Here is a 22681-nt window from a genome sequence, read left to right as displayed (position 1 = left end):
GGAAGCAGAGACAAGCTGTGTACCTGAATCAGCGCTAGTACTTTATCCTGTACAATAGTGGGGGGATTATTCTTGGGCGAGATGATTTTCACCAGCACACCATCTATGAAGTCACGGTTTGCCACTAAGACATGAAAGCGATGGCCACAGTTCTTCACACAGGTCTCCAACACCTACGCACACATAAAAAAACATTCATTGTTGGAGCAAAGCTTGATCACACACACAGCACCTATGTGGTTGGTTTCTGGTTTTGCGCCTTTTTTTTATTTTAAAATTTTTGATGGGAGGGAGAGAAAACAGAGGAGAAATTACACTTATACTCTTAATTCTCCTTTTTGTCCCTGATTTTACCAAAAAGCTTCCTTCTCTACACACACATTTCGAGGTACCTCACCCACCATTAACATACTGGGCACTTTTATGATCCATCTTTGCCTGTTTTCAAGGTAAAGAAATACGAAGTTTCTTCCTCTACAAAGCAGAACTTTTCAACCTGCACAGCTGAACAGCTAAGTACACAGCATTACATCAAGAGCAGGTAAGACAGAGGACATCCTGTCACAGTGAGATATTATCGTGCTGTGGCACTCCACCATTTTCTATGTACCTGGAACACAGCTGGACCCGCTTGCTCTGAGCTATAAGCCATGCTTCAGAGCTGGGAATTCAGGTGAATGATCTTCACTCATTCAAAACACTCCCTTGTGAATGCTCTGACAGGTTATACTTTGACACATTTTCCCCCTGCAACCTAGCTAGAGGCACCTTCCACTTGCCATTCAACTGCCATGGAAGAACAGCTGTTGATTTTTCTCTGAAGAACATGATTAGCATGGAGATAAATCCAATGCGTCACTTCTCCTTACAGCCATGCCTAATAACCACCGCGACTCTGTGTCTGAGCAGTCTGTAATTACTCTCCTACTTCAGCTACTTTCATCAGCCTTGATGACATGGACTTGTTCCTGATGAATTTCGCTCTTTCCTGCACAATGGATAATCTCATGGTTTGGTCTTTGGTAATCTGTCAAAATGACAATCCAGGATAGGAAATGGCAAGAAGACAGAAAGTACAGTCACGCTTCGTCAGGGAGATGCAACAAGAGCTGTGTGAAAGAATCATACAGATCACCTACCCACAGCAATATAACTCGATCTAGTTACTGCTGCTCATTCCTCAGACTGCTGCGGCACAGAGCCTGCCCAGCACCGCATGTTCAGGAGTGCCGCATTACCCAGGAAACCCCTAACTAAAGTCATCAGTAGGAAAGGTCACTGGCAAATTATCTCACACCTTAGCAGTGCTGCCTAAATGCACAGAATATAATTTACACTTTATTGAGTGAAATTAGATCAGTATAAATTAATTCGAGTCTCCTACAGAGATCCATTCACAAGGGAAATTGTGCATCAGCTACTTATGAAGCTGAAAATACGGCAAGTTCATCATCCTCACTTGCAGATATGCCCACAGCAGTTGTCTTGGAGTGGAGAAACAGTAGGACACAGGGAGATGAAAGTAGACGGGAAAGCTCCAAAGGGTACACAGACCCATTTGGGCTACTTTAACTTTCCCCAGTCAGTACTTGGGATGAATAAGAGCCCAGAAAAAAGCAGAAATCAATTGAGTCAGAAAAACGCTATGCAAAGCTTCCAGCAACCCTCTCCAAGGAAGTGAGGAGGCAATTGGAGAGAAGAAAAGGGCAAAGCAGTGGCTGTTAAAGCAAATAGCATGTACATTCAAGAGAGTGCCAGGAAAAGGAAAATGATGAAAGAAAAGGGTTCTGCCCTTTTGAGGCATTCCAGCCTGCCCCCACTCACCGTCAGCGCCAGCATGACCTCTCTGTAATTTTTGTTTCCATTCAGCCTCTTCTTCAGTGCTCGAATGGCATCCTTTGGACTGAAGGAGAAACACACCATTTTTAAAAGACAGCTCAGACACGCTTTTCACATGCCATACACTGTGGGAAAAGGAACCCTTTACCATTTCCAGCTGGATATAAGCATGTGTGTTAACTTCAGATTAGTTGACTACAACCAAACTAGGGTCATGCAGAATTATGTGAGGAGACAAGATATCACAGAAGTCAAGACCAGAGCAATGCCCAAGGCCTCCAAAAAGGCAGGATGTTGATCAAGCAGGAAAGATTGACAGCCACTCAGAAAAAGGCTCAGGGCGTAAGACCAGTGATCAGTTCTCCTGCAAACTGCAAGCAGCACAGCTTTTCTGATGCTGAAGGAGATGTATCAGAGAAGCTCTCTATTCAAATGCCTGAAATTAATAGCACTGCAGCACTGCAAAGAGATACACCTGCTGAAAACAAGAACCCCAGAAGTACAAACTCAGTACCCTTTCCAGCAATACATTTTTCATGCCAGCCCTCCCAACCAGAGACTGACCACAGAAAGTGCTGCATCATACAGTAGTTTTCAGAAATGTCTAAGGAGCAGGAAAACTAAGCAACTCATATGCAAACTGCATTCAAACTATGAGCATCTGCCCCCAGACTCACTGCACCTCCTCACATGCTGAGTATGACCAGATGAAGATTGTGTTCATGAACCTTTCAAAGTGCTGAAATAGCACATACCCTTCTTCTGTCTCGTTGATAATGTCACAGATCTCCATGTTAAGTGTCCAGTCTTCACTCTGCAGAGAGCCATCTGTGGCCTTTTCTGTAAAGTAAAGAAAAATAAATCTTTTCACATCTTCCTGATTAGGTATTATACTTCAATCCATCTTCAGTTACTCCGAGCTGAAACTATCCAGCAAAAGAAAGACAGAAAAAAAAAAAGTCCCCACTGACAGTAGGCAATGTCAAACCTTCCCTCCTGGTTTTAGGGATCAGCATAGAGGTTTCCAGACAGAATCAATTATCCCTCAAGCTCACTACCTTCAGCCCACATAGATGGGCTGTTCTTCAAAGACTCCTGAATTCCTGAGAGAGTAGGAAAATGTCAGCTAATTCCAATTTAAACTTCTCAGATGCTGCATTGTTGGCAAGCTATGAGGTAGGAAAATCTCCCCCAAATCAACATGACCTCCTCCCTGTTTTAGTAGATAATATCTCCACACAAATCGAGGGACGAAAGAGGGCAACTTGGAGACAGAATTCAAGGAATTCCAGAATTTCAGTATGGAAAGAACTACCAGCACATGAAAACATTCAGCACGTGGTAATTCAGGTCACAATATCGTTCATGGACACCCCTTTTTGCCTGGGACTCTTACTCCTGTACTGCGGTCCCTCAATATCTGCTTGCCAGGGCGCTGGGCACTGCTTCCCGCTGTCCCACGCTACATCCCCAGTCTCCTCTCCATGCTGGGGCTACGTACACGTCTCCCAAGCACAACCCGCCTTCCTCCTGACTCCCAAATGCTCCCTCACTATATGCATGGCAGGTAAGTGACTCCAGCATCAGACTAAATTCTACGGGAAGGATGACCTATAGCACTATGACAGTGGCAGATGCCAACTGTTGGCAGTTTAATTTATAGACGTCTGCAAGAGTAGCATAACCATAACTTCAAGTAATCAGTTGACAAGAACTATTTCCTCCTTGGGATTTCCTCCTAAATCAATATAGTTCTGTCTAGTGGCGCCTAGAACATCCCCTGAATTTTTCACACTTCTCACTTGCAGCATTCAAACCGGTGTTACAGTACCCGCATTCAGAGATGCTATCGAGCTGAATGGAAAGCCTGTCACCAGAGACACCTAAAAAGGGGACCTTCAAGCCAAACATGACCTTCTCTGCTAAATTAGTCTAGGTTTTTCTATAGATCCCTGGCATCCGATGTTGGAAGCTAAATAGGCTAAACAAAAGCATTTTTAAAATGAAGAATAAAGCAAGAAAAAAAACTTCTAAACATTTTAAAGCAGAAACAAAACCACAGGTGCCATCTTCCCCAACTATCCTTCTGTCTTTACACCGGACCCCAATCTGTCCCCCAGAACAAGGCAGATTTTGTTTGAGAATGCCAGGCTCCAAGGACTTCACACATCTCTTTTTCTGTTTACCAATGATGTTTTTCCCATTAACATTTCTATCACTGTGACTGAGGATCTAGATGCCCGCAGGCCATAATTAGCGGACATTATTTGGAGAAAGACTATGTAACTGGGTCATTCAAGTTTCAGTGACTTGTCTACACCAGAATTGTGGCTAAAGCAGCTCCACCAAGGACAGTAATTGTCTGAGACAAACCAGACAGCTATGCAAAATCCAAGCAGAGAGTGCTGAAAAGAAGCCATCTATCTCCAGAACGGAGAGGACCCCATGGAAAAGGAGATTATGGAACAGGCGATCGTTCTTTGCAGACCTCGCTCCCCATTCAGAGAGGCAGTGCTGCAAGGCACGGAGATCACGGCACGGGGTCTCACCCGCTGGGGAGGAAACCGAGGCTGCAAAACTCCCAGCCATGCCATCTTCACCTCCGGGTCTTTTTCAGCTACCACCACGTCATGGTAGAGTTCACTTTGGCAACAAAACCTCTTTCTGCTTGAGGAGAAGCCTCAGAGAGATGCATGGCTTCCAAATTGTCCAATAAATACTGGACAGGTTATTGAGTATTTTTAATTTACTGCATTTAGGCTATGTTAGGCAGGGACTCTCTCAAGGAAGAGTGCAGGCAGAGCTGTTTAATGTTTTCTGGGATAAAGGAATTCATCTTTGTGCAAAGTTACTTGTAACAATATTTTTTTTAGTTACATTTTGTTCTTATACCATATGTAAGGCTTTATTGCTATATAATGTGATCTGCCTTCACCTCCACATAGTCCTTGTTGCTTAGGAAAACATTTTATTTAACATTAGAGAAAAACCTTTAGTATTCAGTGATATAAAAAAATCACTACATCTGCTCTGCTGGAGAAGGTGATCTCCAAATCTGCAAAGGATTTATAAGCACAGTGCTGCAAAATAAGAGATTACGCCTTAAATAGAGGGTGTTCCTTAATCTGGGAGTATGATTTGTTTTCTTAATCTAAAGCTATATTAACAAATTTGTGTGTTCTTGACAGCATTTGGCATCAGGCAGTGACTTAGCAGTATTCATACTCTTTGGTTCTGCTACGTCTTTTTATAAATGCTTGTGGAAAATGCTGATCCTGCACAAAGTTGTGCTAGCAGCCAATTCATTCATTGGTCTTGTAAGACTCATTTAGTTAAGGTTTCTTTTGATCGAATGTGTACATGGCACTACTCCACAACTAAAAACTGTGACATTTTGGAGACAGTAGAGTGAAGAGATGCTGCCGCAGCACCGTATGGAGGGTGGCAGAGGAACAGTTGTCTGGGGTCCCCAATAACCTCATTCGTATTTCCTTTCTGAGATACACTAGGGAAAACGAAATCCCCTTTCTCCCAGAAAGTTTGGTTACCGCCTTTTTATTTTTGCATTTCTATTCTTTAGTTGGAGTAATACATGGTTGAGACTGTGTGGGCTTAAGACGTAACAGTTGTCTTTTTGAGAATTAGTTCTTTTCCCCTTGGGTAATTTTTAATTCGAATAAGAGTCGGAAGCTAATTTTAGTCTCTTCTTCAGCAACAGAGAGCACATAAGCTCTTGTCATCTGTAGTCGTTTGTCCTTTGTAGGGTGTGTGACCCAGATTTGTTGCTGCAGTGCTCTCTCAACTGTTACAAAGGAGTTAACTGACTGCAGAGAAGGCATACGGGTTTGTGTGTGATTTGTTTGAAGAACAGTATTACGCTGCAACGAATTGAAAGCCTGTAGAGCAATTCAAGAACCAAAACGCAGCAGGTTGTAGTTCTGGATTTCTGGTGAAACAGCTCTGCCTGCACTCATCTGTAAGAGAATCCCTGCCCAACATATCCAAAATGCAGTAAATTAAAAATATCAACAACCTGTCCAGTATTTATTGGACATTTTGGAAGCCATGCATCTCTCTGAGGCTCCTCCTCAAACAGCAAATAGATACCACTGACAAGATGAAACAGATTTTGGAAACTATCACAGGACTGTGAAGGAATGGCAGGCAAATACCCTTTAAAAAAGTCCCCAGTTCCTCAATCTCTTTCAACCTCATTAAAAGGCATCTAAATGGCACTAGTTCACACAAGGACTCTGGAACATGACCAAAGGATTCCAGGGTGACATTAGAAATGTTAAATTAGACAAGGAAAAAGGCAATGAGTAGGAATCCTTCTCCTCCCCTCCCTGAACTGAAGAGTTTATGGTATGGTTTAATTGCATAACAAAAGGGCTGGCAACTCCCAGCTTGGGTGCCAAGGGTGCCTTGCACAGCTTCTGCCCCGAGAGCAACTCCGAGCTCTGTGTTACTGCCAACTTCGCCACCGCAGTGGGGGCCAGGAGTTAGTGTCTCACACGGAGACGTGATAGAACCAGTGAGATCATCAGAAAGTCTGTCTCAGAAACAAGATGCTATCAATTCCCACCACGTTTCCCAAATTAAAGGATAAATGTTCTGGTAGAAAGAAAGACAATCTGGCACCCTACGCCTGACACGCTGCAGACCTTGGACACTGCATATGCACACGCAAGCATTAGCTTATCTCTAGTCTGCAAAGAAAAGGAGAAAAAATTGTGCTATTTTTTCATTCACACCTTCCCTCTGAGATCTAACTCTCGTGGCCGCATTTCCACACTCTGCCAAACAGCAATATCAGTATTTCCCTGCTCACACTGAAATTGTGTACATTTTATGGCATTCAGAAGAGGCTGTTCAGCAGCGTGAAGTTTTCAGTGTAAACAGTCTCAGTGCACCCCCCCCACCAGCCAAGCCTCTTCCCAAGCGACCTGCTCCAACCTGAGAGATGTCACCACAAGGAAATCAAGTCAGAAATGCCCGTGTAACCGCCACGTAATAAACAGGCTGTGCAGGGTGGGACAGGAATGCTTTTTTAAATGCAGGGACAAAACAGAAGAACTTTTACCACCCATCTTGAACCCAGCTCAAAAGTCACCTATCAAAGAAATGCTATCACTGGTTGTCCTTGAGAAGCTGCTCTCACAGCCCTTTCCAGTTCATACTACTTGTGCTTCAAAGTTACAGTTCAATGCTGATGACACTCTTAAAATTTGACTTTGTCCACATACGGATGAGATAAAGCAGAACTCCTCGCTCTTCCCTGCTTCCCCCTTCCAATGCTTGTCTCTGACCATTATCCTGAACCCGCCAATGGAGTCAGCCTGAAGATTTTCATTAGGATTGCAACTGCACAAGTTGAAGTCTGTATGCTATTTAACTCACCTACCATAGGCATGCTTACACAGCCGAGACTGAAAGACTGACTGCTGGAAGCACTGAGAACATCTACTTTAGCTGAATGATGACAGCAGGCACGACCAGGGTAAAAATGTCCCCAAAAGGTCAATCTATAAGCACCAATAAGCAACTGTGGTGCTGCATAATGTTGTTGGAAGAAAAGGCAAAACTGAAAGTTAAACGTTGCACTAGCTACAAATCACATTAAATGAAAATGAGAGAACTGTGCTGTTTTCTGTCTGAATACCAGAATCTCGTGAATGAACAGATCTTTGTGTTCAGAGAAATCACAGTTTTCTCTCTTGGGACTTCTCCAGATGTTGCTTCAGAGACTCTTGATTCATATGTTTGGGAAGAATCACGCACGAAAAATCACCTTCTGTTTATGCAAGAAGCATGCATACTAATGCACCATGTTAGAGAGATCCAAAAGCAAGAAAGTTCCGATTCCAAATTTCTCCCCTTCCTTCCAACAGCATTTGGTGTTCAAGCAGCATAAAATTTTTTTTTTTTTTTTTTTTTTTTGCTTGGAAGTTCAGATGATCGTGGATCTTAGATCTTTGTCTTGCCTCTTAACAGTCCACCTGCCTACCAGCTGTGCTCCAAGACTGAAATTAGCAAATCAAACAGTCAGATGTGTTATATTTCACTCTGCATAATATGTGACAGAGAACAGAAGAAGCCACAGTATTAGCAGGCTTTTACTTCCATCCTACTGATCCCCCTCCCTTCAGCTCAGTGGAGCTCTCTCAGAAGCAAGGGCTATCAGCTGAGGTCAAATGCAAAATGCTTTTATAGAATGGACAAAGGTCTTTCAGGAAAAAAAAAAAGAATTTTGCAAGGCAATGCAAAACACCCAAGATAGCTCACAAGGGAAGATAAGCTATTGAATGAACGATAACATCTCTCCTCTGAGCTGTAGCTTATAGAATTGTTTTGCTTTAAAGCATCATTACGTTTTGTGACTGCAGTTGTCTCTCTTGGATTCAACAAATCATCAATGACCTGCACGGCACCGTCAATAAGACCTGGGGAAAGACCATACAGAGGCCACAGAAAACATATTTCAACTGTCCAAGTGAAACAAAGATAAGACTAAAGACCCTCAGCATTCGCGTGGCTGCTGAGTTCAAGACATCTCACTTGGAAGACAGAGATACACTAGAATAACACACTTGGATTCTCCTGGACCTAACAGTCTATTCTTGCTTTCTCTATATTTGCTGTTTGAAAGACAGTCACGGACACTTAGACATTATGGTAACCACAGGAGGTTTTTTCCTTTTTATCAGAATGCTGCTATTAAAAAATAAATGTGACTCATTCAAAATTCAAGATCAAAACTCAACTCTGAAGTGCCTTACTCATAAAAACCTGCCAGTTTCTTTGTTAGAAAGCACAGCTCCAATGGCATTTTTCAATTAGCCACCTCACTGCTCCAAGTCCTTTTTCTACATTCCTTATTTCACACTGCTCTGAAAATGCTGAGCTTCACACTTCCAAAGAAAAAGCCAGTCAGCTAGAACAAACGGGCTCAATCTGAACTGCAAGGCATTACAGAAAAGCGTGATTCGGGTTGTACTGCTGCAGCACTGGTCATCCACTTCTGCCGTTGTGATTTTTCAATTGATTTTAGCTATGCTTACATCGAAACTCTTCGGGATGAAGTCGTCTATCCTCCACTCATTGTTTTGCCAAAGTTTCTGGGGCTGAATAAATGAATAATCATAGTTTGTAATGACTGCAGAGTCTACACTAAAATAACATAACAAGAGAATCTGTGGACATGCATATGTGCAATCATAATGAGTATTTAGCTCGAATGCTGTTTGAAGGCACATCGGTAGACTGGGAACTGTCATTTTCTCCAATTAACTTTCAGATTTTCTTCTTTTTGAAGCTGCCGCCCAAATGCCAAACTTCTTCAAACCTGCCTTCCAGATCACACTTACCTGCAGTCATGAATATGTAACATGCAATTACTGTGCCTTTTTAAAGGCCACATGGTATTCACAGTTATGCTACAACATTCCTCTGATTTAGATACGCTACAAAAAAGACATTGCCCAACATCTCCCCCAGATTCAGCCTCTCAGGAGTAGGAAACTACAGCTGATTGACTGAGCATAGCTGCACAGCAGTTTCAGAAACAGAGCAAGGTGAATGGATTAATACCTATTAAACATTAACAGCTGTATAACAAAGAAAATCTTTCTTTCATACTCAGGTCAGAGCTTCACCTTAACAAGAAGAAAAACAAAACAGAAATCCTCATAATAATATCAGAATAGGCAAGAGAGCATATCAGCATGACTTGCTTAGTTTATCACATCTTATAGGTCTCAATGCATTTGCAGGTTGTAAAACCAGACGGACCTTCCACTATTACACTATTGTATTGTACAGGAACGGCCTGGCAGGGTAACCTAGTCCAGGCTGTTTCTGTACTCAGATGTCGTTCATCTCAGGCACAAATGATGGTTTAGTCACAGTCTTTAAAAGCATTTGGAATCTGGGTCCCAAGCAGAACGGTGTGTTTCTATACAATAAAGACTTTTGTTATGAATCTTCTCGCTGAAGTTCCCCCATCAGCAGAAATTGTTGCTGCTGCCAGCACGCTCCACTGAATGACATGTGTATATAAGTTGCTCTCTTTCAAAACAGATGGCAGAAAGATACTACTGCTTCTTTAAAACAAAGTGAAATCCCTCTGACTTCTTCATTCTACACAGCTTTAAAAACAAAAGACAAAAAAAGGCCTTCCTCCTACATACGGTACACTTGTTAAAGCTAACGTGTTGACCCATGTACCGTAAATAGCTGTCCTTCAGAGCTAGGTCATATGGCAGCAGCTCCCAGCTCATCAAGCCATTTGCATAATTCAGAGGCTCTTTTCCCTAAAACTCAGCCTGCACTGTGTATTTCTTCACCTCTTTAAGCAGTGACCTTGGCCAGATTCCCATCTCACTGCAAACCCATGACATTCAAAGTGTGGTGCTACTTTACGATTGACAAACACGGACCTGCTCACATCAGAAATCAATATGCTAAAGCCTTCAATCAGAAATGTCAAAGCAGTTTTAAAATATACGCCCTATATTAGTGGATTTTAATGGATTCAAATGGGGATGTTTACTGTGTGATTTACTGTAAGGGAGTGACAAATCAATGTTCCTTTATGACATGTCACATTTCATGACAGACTGTCCCCCCGTACTGTTGCTCGCCAGTTCGCAAACATCTGTGATCTATTAGGCAACACTTCCAGTAGTCTAATATTATCACACTCTTGAGTGTCCATCTTTCTTCTCTAGATGAGAGGCATGAAAGCATAAATTAAAACCTTCCGGGTGACAAAATGTTCTCCCTCGGATTTGCCTTTTCTGAATTTGACTGCGACTGCTATAACTTGTCCATATGACTCTGTATGGGAGCATTAATCAGCACAGTGTTGTTTAAACAGCTCGCTGTGTTGGGATGGTTACCCAAATCTCCTCTTCTTTCGACCATAGCAAGGCAGCCAGTGCTGTAGACCAAATCGCACCGACATTTAGTCATTTCCACAGGCAGAACTTGGATTGTAGCCTACTACTTGCCAAAGAGTTTTTATATTGTTTTAATTTCTCCAAGGAATTTGGATGATTGGGAGGGGGCGCTACCTTGTTCTTTAACTGGGGCTACCAGTTCCTTAACTGAGAATCTCGGGTATTAAAACACTGACATACTGGATGATTAATGCCTGGTCACCAACACTAGAAATACAAAATTTCTTTATAGCTGAGTCTTTGGCTCTCCCCCATCCAAAAAAAAAACCCCAAACCCCAGACAAAGAAACTAGCCAAAGAAGCTGAAAAAATAGTCTTTTTCCAAACATGCCTTTAGTAGCTGAGAAGCTTTTCTCACCAGAAAGACAACTCACTACAGACAACCCCAATATTCCAAAAAGTTCTTAAACAACTAATTCATATACAAGAATTTGTCCTAATGTCAAAAAACAACAGCTAAAGAAAAAATGCAGACTCCATTTATTTCATCAGCCTTAACTTAAAAATCTGAGAGAAGGGGCAGCTGAAAGTAGTGAATTATTTCTCAACTTCTTTGTTAGCAAGTATGCCTCAAGGCTCTGTTACAGTGGGTTTGTTATTTATAAGAGTTACACGTAACACCAGTATGCCAGTTACGTAAATAAACTGTTGCAAACCGCTTTTTAAAATATTCCCCCCAAAATGCAGAAAAACAGTACCACACATACAAAGTGGAAGAATGTATTTGACCAGTAATACACTACGAGGAGGTAAGAAAGAGGAATATTCTACACATCCAGATGCAGTTTTACCACCCAGAACTGCAGGCAGCACAGTATTACAATTTGATATCCCAGCTGCACAAAATGTTGCAAGCACCATCAAGAGCAAGAAGGCATCCTGATCTGTGACTAGCTGCCCCGATCAGGACTTCCGACGACGTCCAGTAATTACAGGTGAGACTGAAAAAAATGTCTTTATGAAAAGTTATGGATGATCAGTGTGTCAGTGAGCTATATTTGAAATCTATCAGCTCTTGATGGCTAATTTTGTACTACATGAGTAAAGCAAGTTCTAATAACTCACTTGGGACTTCACTCCAGTACTTACAAGCTACGTGCTTTTCATATTCATAAAACAAAACTAATTGCCTTTCATGGATGAAATGTTCTAAGAATTTTTAATCCACGTCAGCTGCAAACTCTAAAAATCCATCCCCATATATTTGAAACTCCCCCTCCCACCCACTCACTTGTAACATGTTGTTTGCTACAAACAAAGTATAAGGCAAAGATAATCCATCAGGCTCCTATGTTAGTATTATTTATATTATTTTTTTGCAGGTTACTCCTAAAGTCAATTGCCCACATTCTCACATGCTTAAAATAAACTGAAAACACTAATTACATTTAGTGAGGGGGAAAAAAAAGGCAAAATCTTTCATTCTTACAAAGAAAGCAGTTTACAAGTTTACTCCTTAGCTGCAGCATGCTACAGAAGATTTTTAAGTAAACGTTCATACAAGATAATTAAAATGTGTTACAAATGAAACGAAACAAATCTTGCAGTAGACTATTTCATGTGCATGTTCCCACACCCAGCTCTCCTATATATCTACAACTGTGAAGGTGAGAGCTGTGTCCTCTGGAAAACCACGATTATCCCACACGTAGAAGCGAACTAGACAGTGAGGAGCCTGCAGCTTTTGAGGGCTGACAGCTCACGTTTTCTAGCGTGAAATGCTTCAGTTTGCTTTTCAATTTTGCAGCCTTCCCTCACACTGCTCTACAAGACGACAGCAGGCTTGTGCGAGAGGCAGCTAGCTCCAATCCCATTCAAATTCTCCAATATCTCAGCGGCTTGAAGATCAGCGTCTAAATACACTAAGCGTTTTCACCACGGGAAGAGGGGAGAGCTGGCTCCTGTTCCTCTAGGTAATAGGAATCACTTTTGCCAACACTGCTGTCATTGGAGGGCTCTATTGCCAGCTGCCCGTTCCAACAAGCCAAGCTTGCTATGCCTGCAAAAGCTTAGCGGCTAAACACTTCCAAACGATCTTCTCAGGAAACCTGAGTGCAAATCAGGCAACAATAATAACAAGATACATGTGTGCAATTCCATCTCTACGGGCCGAGAAATGCGGATTTCTTGGTCTCTAATGACCCTAGTAAAAATTCCGCTCCATGTCTACAGCCCAGTTTCTCATGTGCCACTGCCGTAGATAAGCCTGAAAAAGACTGATAAATAGAAAATGTAAATACCAGAAGTTTAGATCAAGTATGCAAATGCCTATTTCTGAGACTGTCATTGTAATTTTTCTGTAAGTCCCCATTCACCAGCTTGCGGCGTCTAGTCACACAACTTTGTAAATTCTTCAGGTCAGGAACATTTCACATGCCACTGCAATCACCTATATCACATGATGCTATTAGTGCGGTAAAATTAAAAACAATGTAAATGTATCAGGGGACTGCAGCATACTTTTGGAAAATAACTATATTGGTCCTTGGACAGTTAAAATTCTAACTAGAACACAGATTTTGAGCACAGCTTACGAACAGTTTGGCTTATTTACCATATGCAGCAGGGAAGCAAATCCTAGCAAGTGAAAAGGGCTGATCTAGTGCGTTCTGAAAACTGCACGTTATGGATGGGAAGGTAACTTTGCTAGCGTGAACATACACGATCTTCTGGAATCTACAGAGAACCGGCTCTCCGGTCTTCGCTGCTTACAGCTTGTTAATCAACAACACAGGAGAAGTCACAGGAGACCGAATAACAAATACGAAACCTACTGAAGCCTTTTTGGCAGTGTGACACTGATATATGTTGGTGTCACTGCTCCTGCTGGGGAAAGCACTGGGTACCAGCAAAGGCGCTGGCCTGGCCCCATTTACTGGTGGCCAGTTGAATGACTGAGCTTCACCAGCTCCGGCTGAGGTTAGCTTCTCCTGGGCATTCCTTTATGTTTCTGGGTGAATCAAGACTTTCTCAACCTCTTTTGGGTTCTATGTTCATGTACACTGTGCACGTCCTTCCTCTGAGCCAAGCAGCAGCTTCCTAAGCAACCAGCAACAATATAATGACGCCTTTTATGAAAGAGTGCCCTTCAGAGGTGTAAAGCTTGCCTGAGCGAGGCTGCACCATTTCAGCTCTCTCCTGGTGACCATCAACAGCCTGGAGATGATTCTGCAAGCCAGCATACAAACTAAGGTTTGCTTTAAGGGATGCTACACATTAAATACCTCTTTAGCTGCGGCAAGACTCAAGGCCAATACCCTTTAAGGAACCTGGTTGGAAGAGGGATTTTTCATTACTCGCTGGCTATGCCAAGTCATTGGCATAGATGAGGATCTTAAAAGCAATTTTAATTATAGCAGGTAAAACCCACACATGATCAAGCTGCAGTGTCAGAAAACCACCAGAACTGAATGCTGACCCATTTGGGTTGTTTGCTGAACTTTAATCACTTTCCAAGTCTGACAGCTGCTCAAACCTAATTGCTCATTATGCTTGTAAATAAAAACTGATCTCACTCTCTGATTAGCCAACCATCTTATAGTTGCCATAACAACTTCTTGTCTAATAAGTGATTTCAGATTTACCATTATTTGTACTAGCAGAAAATTTCACAAAGGTCTGAGGACGCTCTTTTCACTAAAATACCCTTCTAATTAGAAGAACCGAAAATCAGTAGAGAAAGGGCAGCTCAAAGATAATGAAAAAACAAGCTATTTCTAGAACAGCTTAAACGTGAGATAAGGGTACCCTAAAACCAAATATATGTTGGATCCTGCTTAACCGCTACCTTTCACTATCAATCATCTTCTTATCATACCTATACCCCATAACAACTGCTCAGAAAAATACCAGACCGTGTTCAGGTAATAACTGGTCATAATGCAGACACCGATTTCAAGATTCACTGCAGATGAAATATTCCAGGAAAGTTTGCATATTTTCTCTCCCAATCTTAAATTAGGAACCAATTAACTGGTTATGTTCCTTAATACTCTGTTAAATGACAGGAGTGCTTTCTGGTGAACACTGAGGATTTCAGATTCTTGACAGCTTCATATAAACGAGGGAGAAGCGTTTGTATTGAACCCAACAGATGTCCATTGCATCAACTGCAATGAAAGATGTTTTGGAAGGAAGAGCTGCAATGTAGTATCTCATCTTTGGATCACCTCAGTCAAAAACTTACTTCAGGCTTGACTTTTTGGACAGAATTACTAATTAAAGCCTTGCAGGTGTCTGGGAAAAAAAATAAATCTGTATTTCAGTAAGTATTTGGTCATCACAGCTTAAGTAAAATGCCTCAATGAAAACATACAGACTTATTTGTTAGTCTGAGAAGACAAAGTGATTGGAAGCTATGAAATACCACTAGCCTGTAGGCCTAGTACAGTATAAAGACCTTCCAAAATTTGCTGGCAAAGCTGCTGAAGCTTGCAATTTATTTAATCTGCTCAAGGTAGCTTTTTGTGTGTATAGGCAAGGAAGGACGTCCTTTTCCTTCCAAAAGGAAAATAAATGCAGAAAGCTATAATTGAGACAAAACTGAAGTTAAAAAAAAAGTCAGGAAATACCAGATTTTAAAAAGGGAGTTTTTCTGCATTTACTCAGCTATGCAAGAAATGTGAATTTTTTGTTATTTGGGTCAAATACAAAGCTGGTCACAGTTCTTGCAGTAGATGTAGCCCATGAAAATACAGAGGGTGCAACATGTCCAAGTTAACAATATCCTCAACGTTCCTGACCACATTTGGGATGTAACAAAGTCTTTCTTGCCTTAAGAATAAGAAACTGATGCTCTGCAAAGTTCTTGGGGTTCAAACACAGTTTATAACACCAATCTGTGCCTTCACTTTGTGCACATTTTCTTTGATCTGCATTTGAACAAAGAATTTCTTCCCAAGGTAATCTAACCCAGAAGGCTTCTGAGGATCAGCTGGGGAACAGACTGGCTTACTCTCAAAGAATAAGCAGGCTTACGAACTAAAAAACTTCTCATTTTTGAGTCTCCTGATGCTCTCTGAGACCACACTGCAAACACTGAGCTGCCAAAGGATTTCTGTGAACTGAGAGATAGAGAAGCATGGGTAAATAGTCTATACATAGCTGTGCCAGGAATTGCCCAAACACAGACAGGGTATATACATACATTGACTTTTTTTCTTCCCTAATCCTTGATTTTGAAATTAGTTACTACATTATGGGGCCTACCTCATAATTCTGGCACATACAGAATAATCATAGAGTGTACATTTAAATTTAAAGACGGTGCTGCCAATAACAGACTGGCTGAATTTATTTGCATCTCCCCTTCTTGAGCAACGGAACAAGTACCTACAGCTTGGAAGATCTGGCTCCATGAGTTAGGTAAAGACATGTTTACCTGTAGCAAAGGACCTGCTCCTAAGGCAAGAGAGACCAGGCTGTAGCAAAGCCTTTAGACCAGCGTCTTCTGTGCTCAAGAATCATCAATTTTAAAAGAGCCCTTTCCTATTGACGATAATGGAAACAAATGAGCAAAACAATCGGGGAGAACCGTCAGCAGAATGACTAAGCAAATACAGAAGATAAGGCCTGCCTATCCTAGATAGGATTTTTATACTCAGCAACAAGGTTCCTTTATGTAGAAAACTAAGAATTCCCCAGGTGGATTCAAATGAGAAAATGGAAAGCTAGTTCTGCATGATCTGTGCAGCCTCATCATACCGGACATGGGGAGAAAATTGTCTCACGCAGGCTGGCATTTCGGGTCACTTCCCAACTTCTCAGGGCTCTTACGACGCTTCTTTCTCCCCTGTGTTCTCCAAACATTTATGCTTTTTATCACCTACACATTGCACAGATTTTGAAACCAAAACACAAAGTGTGAAATGATTTAGCCAGAATCAAATATGAAACACCAGACAAGGACAGAGATCGCCATGCCAACCCTGAAGAGCACCGGTCCTGCAGATGCTATGCGGAGTTGTTTCCCATGGAGGGTCATCTCACCGAAATTTCTGCAAAAACTGCTTCTGTTCCTCCACTGACCATTATCACGGAGGATACTACCAAATGCCTTGATCACTTTCAAAGAGTGCTTAATTAAAAACCCAATGTAGTTTATGAAATCAAAGGAGAGTCTGACTAATTTAAAACTGTTCTTAATTCAACTAAGGAAAACACACAATACTTCTTTTTTTGGTGAAAATCGTTTTGGATGAAATACGAAATCAGTTGGACGGGTCTGTGGGGATTTTCTAACTGTGTTTTTAGTCAAGCATATTTTAAATATGCAGTTTAAAAATCTGCCGAGTACGTGAACAGAGCAGTATCAAACTGGGAACGAGCTGTCCTCACACTGCAACCTCTCACATATAGATTTGTATTAGAAGCATATGGAATATACATTTAAGCGTACTGTGTTGGAAGAGATAAAACTGCATTACTCAAAAATACATGCTATAATACCTTCGTGAACTACAATCTGCTTTTGTGCCTATAAAATAAATCCAGTCTCAGAAACATAGTATTAAATGGTATTATACTAATTATCCAGCTTCACACATGTACATAGTTTCTCCAAGTTGCGAGATTCATGACTCAGTATTTATTTGCTCCTTTAAAAGCAAAGATATCCATTTCCATATTTCATGGAGATTTTCCTTACAACATAATCCATTGTCACGAAGTGAAAGCAGATCCAAATAATCTTATAAAACTAAAAGCATTTTATCAGACTCTCTGTTGCATGACTAGCACAATTCTATATGACTCTGGGGGGCTGGATTTTTAACAACTGACCAGCCACAGGGGCACCTATAAAAGTACTTAAACTCTGAGGAGAGTACATCTTGTGCCCTCTTCACTGTGGGCAAAGACAAAATTCATCTTTTTGATACAACATACGCTGTGGGCATCTGATAGCAAGAAAAGTTACTGCTACCTTGTACGGAGAAAAGCTTCCCTTAGAACAGGACACAATACTTCAGGGGTTATGGGTAAATGCAAAGGACGTCTTATTTTATTACAATGCAATTAATGAAAAGAGAGATGATTCAGACCCCAACAGCATGCTGCAAACACTTAATTTTATTGGTACCAGATCCTAAGATTACGGCGTGCACTTTAAACACTGACTTCACAGAATCACACACAGAATCACAGAATCATTAAGGTTGGAAAAGACCTGTAAGATCATCAAGTCCAACCATCACCCCAACCCCCCCATGCCCACTAAACCATGTCCCGCAGTGCCACGTCCACCCGTTCCTTGAACACCTCCAGTGATGGTGACTCCACCACCTCCCTGGGCAGCCTCTGCCAGTGCTTGATAACCCTTTCAGTGAAGAAATTTTTCCTAATATCCAGCCTGAACCTCCCCGGCACAACTTGAGGACATTTCCTCTCGTCCTGTCACTTGTCACTTGGGAGAAGAGACCAACACCCACCTCCCCACAACCCCCTTTCAGGTAGTTGTAGAGAACGATGAGGTCTCCCCTCAGCCTCCTCTTCTCCAGGCTGAACACCCCCAGCTCCCTCAGCCTCATCAGACTTGTGCTCCAGACCCCTCACCAGCTCCGTCGCCCTTCTCTGGACACGCTCCAGCACATCAATGTCCTTCTTGGAGTGAGGGGCCCAAAACTGAACACAGGATTCTGGCATTAGGAAAAGGTCTGTCTTTAAAAAAATGTTTTACTTATAGCACAGCAAAGTAGTAAGTTTACTCTGAAGGAAACTTAGGCAAATTGTGTATGTGGACAAGAAAGTCTGGCTTAATTCCTCCTGCAGGATTACCATGGGCTGCTCGCTGTAATACGTCTCCCTACTCCAGCAAGTAACCATAAACTCATTTATTTAAGAACCATTTTTATTCTAAGACTCATAAAAATCTTAATATATAAGAAACCTGAAGAAAAGTCTTAAGTGCTTCTTATAGAAAAGAAAATAAAAAGGTGTTTATACACCCCCCAAGCTGACATATTTTCTCATTTTAAAAAAAGAGGCAGGAACAAACCAGCAGCTCTGGAAGCAGACTCTGTCCACCATATTTATTATCAATTTAACAGCCTTGAATGGAAACTGCAAGTGCTTTGATAAAAATCAATTGAAAAGCTGCCTGCCTCACTGTTGCTTCAATAAAGTGCCTCTGTATCTTTTTCTGAAACCTTGTTTTTGCAGCCCCCTTAAACAATACTCTGGATTAAATCACCGCACTGTGCCTCCTCAGAAAACAGACTCCAAGGCAAGTGCTCAGACCGGCACCCCTCACTCAAACCTCCCTTCATCACCTGGGACCAGCGATGTAAACCAGCGTCGTCTGATCAACACCCCCACCCCCAGTTATGCAGGACACCTTAATTTCTACTATATGATTAAAAATTAACTTTCAGGTCTCTGTGCATTTAACTCAGGTGCTGAACCTCTCTCCCTGGAGGTCTTTGGCTCCGAGTCAAGCAGATTACAGGCTGCGGCAAGAACGGCTGACTTCAGCAGCTCACACCACAGCCCTGACCAGAGCTCTTACCAAAACGGACCTCGATGCTCCCATCCAAGACCCCGTGAGGAGCCCATTTCACACATCACTGCCCCAACTCGGCCCTTCGCACCTGAGGGAGTTGGGGGGCGGGGGGGGCAGCAGCAAGACTTGGTTTGGATTCAAACAAATAAACACTCTCCTGAAGCCCTTGCAAAGTCTCCAGAGCAAAAAAAAAATACTACAAAATGTAACTGGTTTTACTGTGTCCTCATGTGTAAGCCATATGGCCTATATCAAATACGCAGAATGAGCAAAAAAAGTCACTAGTACTCCACATTCTTGTAATTCAATCAGCTTTAATCGTCTAAGACGTTTTTGCTAACCTAAGGCAAGGGTATTTGTTCTAATAACCTTGAATGGAGTGGTGACACTTTAAAGATGGCTCCCTTGAACAAAGAAAGATAAAAATGCAATTTATGGCAGGATGTTGAATCTCAAAGCAAATTCCCGCTACTGTAAATTGCAGCTTTTTCCCTGGGTCAGACCCCCTCCAGACAGCAAGCAGTCTGTCTTCGCCGTTTTACTACACATCTTCCTGTACTTCTCCTCACTGGTCAGGAGAATTCTTCAACATAGTCCTCCTCTAAGGATCTAGTCTATCGTATTTGCAGTATTAACTGGAAAAATAAACAGTTCAGTCCTAAGAACCGGGCCAACACTCAATGCCACAAAGGATCTTCTCAGCCCTGACATACTCGGCAGCCTACGAAACTTGCAGCACCCAATTCCACCCTCTAGACTCTTGCCAGCTTTCACAAAGACCTTCTCCGGCGCTGGTGGCACGACCACCCCTCAGCTGGCCCGAGCTGCGCAGCACAAGCTGCCAGTGAAAGCTCCAGTGCTCCCCTGGGGCTCCACGTCCAGCATCGCCGATGGCTGCTGGATTCGGCGGGCACCGAGCACGCAGCACCGGTTAAAAGCACCAGCAGCACACCAGCTGCGGCACACAACCCCTGCCCAGGGATCTTCTTGAGGAGGCCTGCTAGGAAGCACTGACCACCAACAAAAGCGACACTGTGAAGGGCTGAAGGGACCACGAAAACTTCTTGTAAGTCCTGCGGGATGCTGAAAAGCACCGTTTGCTCACAAAGCCTTTGGGACGTAATGGGTTCTGCCACGTTATCCTGGATGAGACTTTTAGCTTGTATGTAAAATGGTGCAAATACCTACCTCCCTTCACTGCAGCCTCCAAGTGAAAAGCAATATGGATTGGGCAAAAATGGATTTTAATTTCAGGAAACTCCTAGGCACACCACAGCAGCTGACTGCCTTCGATACAACAGCCCTGTCGAAAATCACCTCCTCCGCTCAAGAGAGGACCTTGCTAGAGACTTAAGGACAGTTCAGTGTCCACAGGTCAATTGAAGTATTAAAGAAAATTAAGCGAGGTTTGTAGTTAGTAGCCACGGTGGTCTTTTATACAGTTTCTGTTATTCGACCGCTGGAAACCAAAGCCAGGCTACCATATAAACCCATTGCCAAAAATCAGGTACCTTTCAGCGATGAGGAACCTGGCTGCCACTGAAACTGGCACTTCAGATGCAGGAGACTCTATCCATCTCCATTACAAATCCTCTGAGCTCATCCTAGCATTACTTTCCCACATTAAGCAAAAGAGTTAACATAAAAAGCCTGTCTAGCTTCAGACATGATCCAGATAAAGAGAAGGAGAAAAGAGAAAATCCCTTGTATTACCTCTCTCAGCTCTCCCCAAACTTTCTCTGACATCTTTGTTCTTTCAGACCTGGCATTTATCTGAAGACATTGTCTAGCCCTAATTAAATCTTCATGTGAACCACTGCTACTTCCTGGCAGAGAACACGCATTCTTGGTGTGCTGATGGACCTACATAATTTTCTGCACTTCTCCCTTATGGTGAGTGTTAGGCCTTGCTTGAAAACATCACAACTGTGTTCAACACAATATGTTGAAACAGCAATACAAAATTATTCAGTTTCTTTTAAAGAATGAAGAGAAACATAAGTGAAAATTATATTCCACAAGCTCATTGAAAAAAAACTGTGGAAACACTGGGCAAATAGCACCGTCTGAGAACAAGGCATGCTTTTGTTTTACTGTTGTCTCAGACAGGGATAACTGGCAGTGATATGAGAAGCAGAAAAATTTTTCTTCCAAAATAAAATCTGCAGCTATCTCTTCCCCTCAGGGATGAAAAAACATTCTGAAAGTGCAGCGAAATTTTGCATTAAGGGAAGTTGCATGATAAGCCCCTCACACACACCTAACCTTATCTGATGAAAGCAGCTCCCTCAGAGCTTTGTGTTCGCAGCCTCCACGTTGGCAGTGACTGCTCATTCAAAGAGAGCAAGGGGATGTAAGAGCTCCAGAGATAGAGAGGCAGAAGGCTAGAAAAGCAGATTTTACTGCTACCCCCCCCCCCCCCCAACAATTCTTAAGCCTTAAGGAAGCCCCGTTAAACCACTTACTGATGCTAAAAGAATCTGACAACAAATAGATGAGAAATTACTGCCTTCCCTTAACAACGCTCATTGTAGAAGGCTTGTCCAAGCAGCAAAGCAGCCAGCTGTCCTGGCAGATGTGGTCAGATGGCCAAACACAACAAAGCAAATTCACTTTAAAATCGTGTTTAACTTGCACTGTTCTTGTTATTATCCTCCAACTCTCAGCACTTCTCTCCCTAAGCAGAAGAAATAAACACCCCAGATGGCTAAAGAAAAACAGCAAGCTATACATATGCTCCATATAGTCTGACAAAGCAAGAGTCCAGCCATCTTCAAAGCGCAGTGCGAGACTTGCCTGTTTAAGGGCCTTTTAGCTCTACAAGGGGGTGTCTCTGCACGTGTGGGTGAGGAGACTACTATAAAAGAACTTCAGGGTTTTGAGGCCACAATCAGGTACTCAGCAAAATTTTTCCACTTTAATTTCCAAAGACACAAGTCTTCCATCATTCCATAAATTAATGTAGAATAGCTATAGACTAGACTATACATAGTTATCCATTATCCTATCTATAACCCCTAAATAAGGCATTAAAATTACTGCTGCTTCTGAAACAAATCAAGAAAACTAAGAGCATGGTTTCACTGGAAAGGCATGCCAACGCAAGTGCATTCAACTGAACATCGCCTTGCCTTCTGGGACCGTATGCCACAGTCCCCGCACTGCAGGAACCTGAGCCAGTCTGTTGTTCTTTCCCATTGCAATTCAAGAGATCTTGTATTTCTTCAGGGCCTAAGAGAAGAAAGCGGGAGGCAATGACAGCCCACCCAACCGTGGGCAAGTTATCAAACTCCACAGAAGTGGTGCCCAGGCTTTCTGCTGTGGCCCTGGCCGTGGCCACCCAGACCGAAACCACACTTGCCACAGTTGAGAGTGAACACGTCTG

General features: G+C 42.4%; 1 protein-coding gene across 9 annotated transcripts in view; it reads right to left on the bottom strand.

The window, feature by feature from the left end:
- Window positions 1-22681, bottom strand: part of TOM1L2 (target of myb1 like 2 membrane trafficking protein) — a 54646-nt gene that overhangs the window by 31137 nt on the left and 828 nt on the right. For 7 of the 9 annotated variants that reach the window (XM_059826214.1, XM_059826215.1, XM_059826213.1 and 4 more), the window contains exons 2-4: window positions 2595-2679; window positions 1825-1903; window positions 24-173 (exon numbers count right to left, since the gene is read on the bottom strand). In XM_059826214.1, coding sequence (XP_059682197.1) covers window positions 24-173; window positions 1825-1903; window positions 2595-2679 — 314 coding nt within the window. The remainder of the gene's footprint in view (window positions 1-23; window positions 174-1824; window positions 1904-2594; window positions 2680-22681) is intronic. The other 2 variants (XM_059826218.1, XM_059826221.1) reach the window with 1 other exon arrangement.

The sequence above is a fragment of the Gavia stellata genome, chromosome 18, assembly GCF_030936135.1.
Source record: "Gavia stellata isolate bGavSte3 chromosome 18, bGavSte3.hap2, whole genome shotgun sequence".
NCBI classification, from domain to species: Eukaryota; Metazoa; Chordata; class Aves; order Gaviiformes; family Gaviidae; genus Gavia; species Gavia stellata.
Note: the sequence above shows the minus strand (reverse complement) of the source record. Positions and strands in the feature narration are given on the sequence as shown.